Below are 4,151 nucleotides of genomic sequence, written 5' to 3' on the forward strand. Positions count from 1 at the left end.
ATGCCCACAAATAAGATTTAATCTCTCTGAGATCACTCTGAAGAATTCTCTCAAAACCCTTTTTTTCTGATGTCTAATCTCTTCTAAGTCGTTCCGTATATATAGAAAACCTAAAACCAAAACAGACTAGGAGTTCTAAAACCAAAAAATAAAACAAGTTAGGAATCCTAACAATCCGTTACCAAAACAGATTAAGAATCATGTTACCAAAACATATTAGGAAGCCTGCTATCCAACAATTTGTTTGATTCGAGCTTTGAGTCTACATCCCTTAGACTAACATGAACCGATGATCATAAATGACAACTCTAAAAATGATGTTATACATGAAAACAGACGGGTTCTTATAATAGAAGTGCCTAGCTCCCACTGACAGAAGAGGGATGTACATATTACACCCAAAAACATCCCTGGCTACAGCAAGTACACACTTTATTCATGAAAGTTAGCTTGCTATATTAATAACAATAGCTTCACCGGCAACACACCAATTAACCCTCGTTCTGAGCAACTCCAACAGTTCGTAGTTATGCGTTGAAATGGATGCGTTAATTTATGCTGCCACGGTCTGCGTGAGCAAAAAATGAGCTGCGATGTGTGAATCAAAGCCTATATACGCGTGTAAATATTCTAAAGTTTCACTCTTTCTTAGCTTGATCAGGTTCAATTTGACTATCTATAACCCAAAGTGCAAAGGGGCCGACATCAATTTTGTTCAATAATATAAATATTAGGAAAGTGAACGAGAAACACTCTGCTCACCTTTTATTATTATTATTATTATTATTATTATTATTATTATTATTATTATTATTATTATTATTATTATTATTATTATTATTATTATTATTATTATTATTATTATTATTATTATTATTATTATTATTAGAGTTTGCAGAAAGTGAGGGGCAAAGCTAGAATTTTTGGGCATTATATTGTCAAGTTAGCGTTATTTTCAAAACTTTAGGGAACCAAAATTTTGAAGAAGAAAAAAACTTTAGGGTATCAGAGTTAAAAACGCGTGTAATATTGGAACGCTAAAGCGCAAATATCCCTATATTTGCTCAATTTATGAAAACAAAAATATGGTTAACTCGTTTATAAACCTTCATTGTAAAAATTTCTAATCTTCCAACAAATATAAATATTCCTATACAAAATCATGATATGTACCAATAAAATAATCCCAAGCGGGTTCAAATGCGTTCATCAAAACTAAACCTCGCCGTATAAAAATATACAAACCATATCAGATCATTTCATATTAGTAGGATGTAGTAAATCTTAGAGGAGCTATCTATAATATCTGAATTGCCCTCCGTACCCTCCCAGTATGTTCCAAGACGCGTTGCTCATACGCAAGAAAGTTCTGGTATACAATAAAAATTATTTGAAATAAAATAATAAATAACTACCATATTAAATAAATCACATATTTATACACACATATTGTGTGTCCTCTCATTACTTCCCCCCTCCTTCCCTAGATTCCTTGAACTCACAATAAAGACCTTCCCATCTAGATAATGAAGCAAATAACATGGAATCATCTTGCACTAATTATCTTATTAATTTAATCTCAAAAATATACATCTCCCCCCCTCAAACAAAGATTTCCACCAATAAATGCTTGTTGTAAAATTAAAATCTTAAACCACCTATAAATAGCCCCCTCCTCTCTCATCCTGTCCTTGTCCTCTCTACCAACCGCCTCTCTCTCTCTCTCTCTCCGCCCTCTGTTTCTCTCTCTCTCTAAACCCCTACTCTGTTCTTATTTTCTCTCTCTTGGGTTTCATTAATTAATGGCGGCAGATGTGAGCACTGGGATAAATGGGGATGAGAAGAAGAAGGAGCTGGTGACCAGGGATTTGTTGGGTGACAAGGAGCACTGGGAGAAAAATTTCGAGCCTTTGGTAATCTCTATACTCTCTTGATTTATTTTTCTTCAACTTCTCATGTCAAGATCTTGATGGGTTTTCTTGTTAATTTACTTCTGAGTATTATGATTTTTTTGCAAATAAATCGATCTTTTTTTTTTGTTTGCTTTTTTAAAAGCATTTTCTTTACTTTTGAAATTGCATGAAATCCTCTTGGTTGTACCACGTCTTTAGAGGGAAGCCCCTCGATGAAGTGTAAAAATTATCCACTCATCTACAATCATTAATGAAACCAATGGAGTTCTGTTTGTTCAGAGAGGCATAATTATATAATTAACGGTTAATGGTAAATATTTATATTTTCATATTGTCTGAAAATTAGTTTTTTTCCCTTCTCACAATCTGTTAATTTTGAAGACCTTGTATAAAATCAAAAATCTTGTTTTTTTAATAATCCAATCCGAATCGAATCTAAAATAGTGAGAGCCGTATTGAAACCTTCAAACTGTCCACATCATTTTACCGTGAATACTTATAAATTTTATTGAAGCGATAGATTAGAAGGTTTTCTTGTTGAACTTTATGGACAAGCGGGTTTTTTGCTGAATTTTTAGAGTAAATGATTCTCATAGATGAATTGAAGTAGATTTATTTTAATTAACCTTATGGTTTAATAAAATTTAAATTTTCAATTTTTGCCCGATTTAAATTGGATTTCCTTCTTGGAAAGGAGATTAACAAAAATTCCCACTGTTTTTTTTTCCTTGAGCAGTCTACAAATTCCAACTGCTCTCAGGAGCTCAAATCCGGTCCAGTGTCCCGCGAGCTCCACGATCTTAATCTGCCCCCACCTCCAGCGCCCTCCTTCGCCAGCGTTTGCACTCTAGAAAAAGTCAAGTCCGCCCTCGAGCGCGCCATGCGGGCCCCGAATCCGAGCCCAAATCCGAACCCGAAACCGATCGGATCTCATTCGACCTCGAAGAAGCGCGCTCTTGAAAAGGAGCCAGCGAACGGCCAGGATGAATCGGGTTCGGGTTGGGGTTCGGGTATGGTTAGTGGTGGGTCCATGATGTTGACCGTTTGTCCCGGTTGCTTTCAGTACCTGCTAGTACCTAAGGTGGACCCCAGGTGTCCTAGGTGTGACTCGCACGTGCCGTTTCCAAAGAAGGCAAAACTTGTTGATCTTAATTGTTCAGCTAGTTCGCCAAACAATAATTAGCGGCGTTGAAAAATATATAGGGCGTGATATATAAAATGGGTTATATATGTACTTTTTGAGGAAGAGGGGGAATAGTTTTTGGGATTTTGAATGTAGGGGGAAGGATAAAGAAAAAGAAGAAAAGAGAAAAGAAGACCGTTTTGAAATTATGATGATGAATTTTTGTTGGTCCTCTTTTATGTTCTTTTTTTTTTTTTTGCATATGTCGTGTTTAATTATTTATTATTTTGATTTCTTTTCTTAGACTTGCAAGGATGTTTGTTGTGATAAGAGATAAGAATGAGGTAGAAGAGAAAATAAATGGCTATTGCAGTCTAGGACAATTATTTATTATTTTGATTTCTTTTCTTAGACTTGCAAGGATGTTTGTTGTGATAAGAGATAAGAATGAGGTAGAAGAGAAAATAAATGGCTATTGCAGCCCGGGCCCGGCCGGGGCCCGGCCCGGCCGGGCCCGGGTCGCCGTTGGCGAACCCTGTCCGGGCCCGGCCCGGGCCCGGAACAGTGCCCAAAAATGGGCACTGGTTCTGCCCCTTAAAACGGTCAAAAAACGGCTATTTTTCGAGGGTTTTTTGGTCATTTACCTAGGGGGCTGCTTCTATAAATAGAGGGGGGGTTTCAATTCATTTTCTCACAACAAAACTCATCTATTTCTCTCTCTACTACTCTCTTATACAATCTTATACTATCTCATACTAATATACTATCCTATAATCTTTTGTATTTTCTAATACTTCCAACAAATGGCTTCTGGGTCTGATTATGAAGAGCAACATGCAACTCCTACCGATCCAGAGATGAGTCCTCCTACAACAACTCCTCATCCTACCGGTGTTAATCCTGAATCTGGTGGCGACGAATCTACGGCACCAAGAGCTCCAAAAAGGCCGAGGTCTGATGTATGGAATTTTTTTGAGAAGATAGACGTCACCAAGGATGAACACGGTAGGATCATCTCTCAGAATGCGAAATGTGCGTTGTGCGGCCAGATATTCAAAGCTCATCATAAGAGCGGCACCAACCATCTCAAACGGCATATTGAAAAACACAACAAA

At 36.9% G+C, this 4,151-nt stretch overlaps 1 protein-coding gene across 1 annotated transcript; it reads left to right on the forward strand.

Annotated features, from left to right (window-relative positions):
- LOC109844885 lies at window positions 1,711-3,255 on the forward strand. Its single transcript, XM_020414054.1, has 2 exons — window positions 1,711-1,913; window positions 2,650-3,255. The coding sequence occupies exons 1-2, from the start codon at window positions 1,803-1,805 to the stop codon at window positions 3,094-3,096; spliced, it is 558 nt and encodes a 185-aa protein (XP_020269643.1). The 5' UTR covers window positions 1,711-1,802; the 3' UTR covers window positions 3,097-3,255.

The sequence above is a fragment of the Asparagus officinalis genome, chromosome 6 (genome assembly GCF_001876935.1).
Source record: "Asparagus officinalis chromosome 6, Aspof.V1, whole genome shotgun sequence".
Classification (NCBI taxonomy): Eukaryota; Viridiplantae; Streptophyta; class Magnoliopsida; order Asparagales; family Asparagaceae; genus Asparagus; species Asparagus officinalis.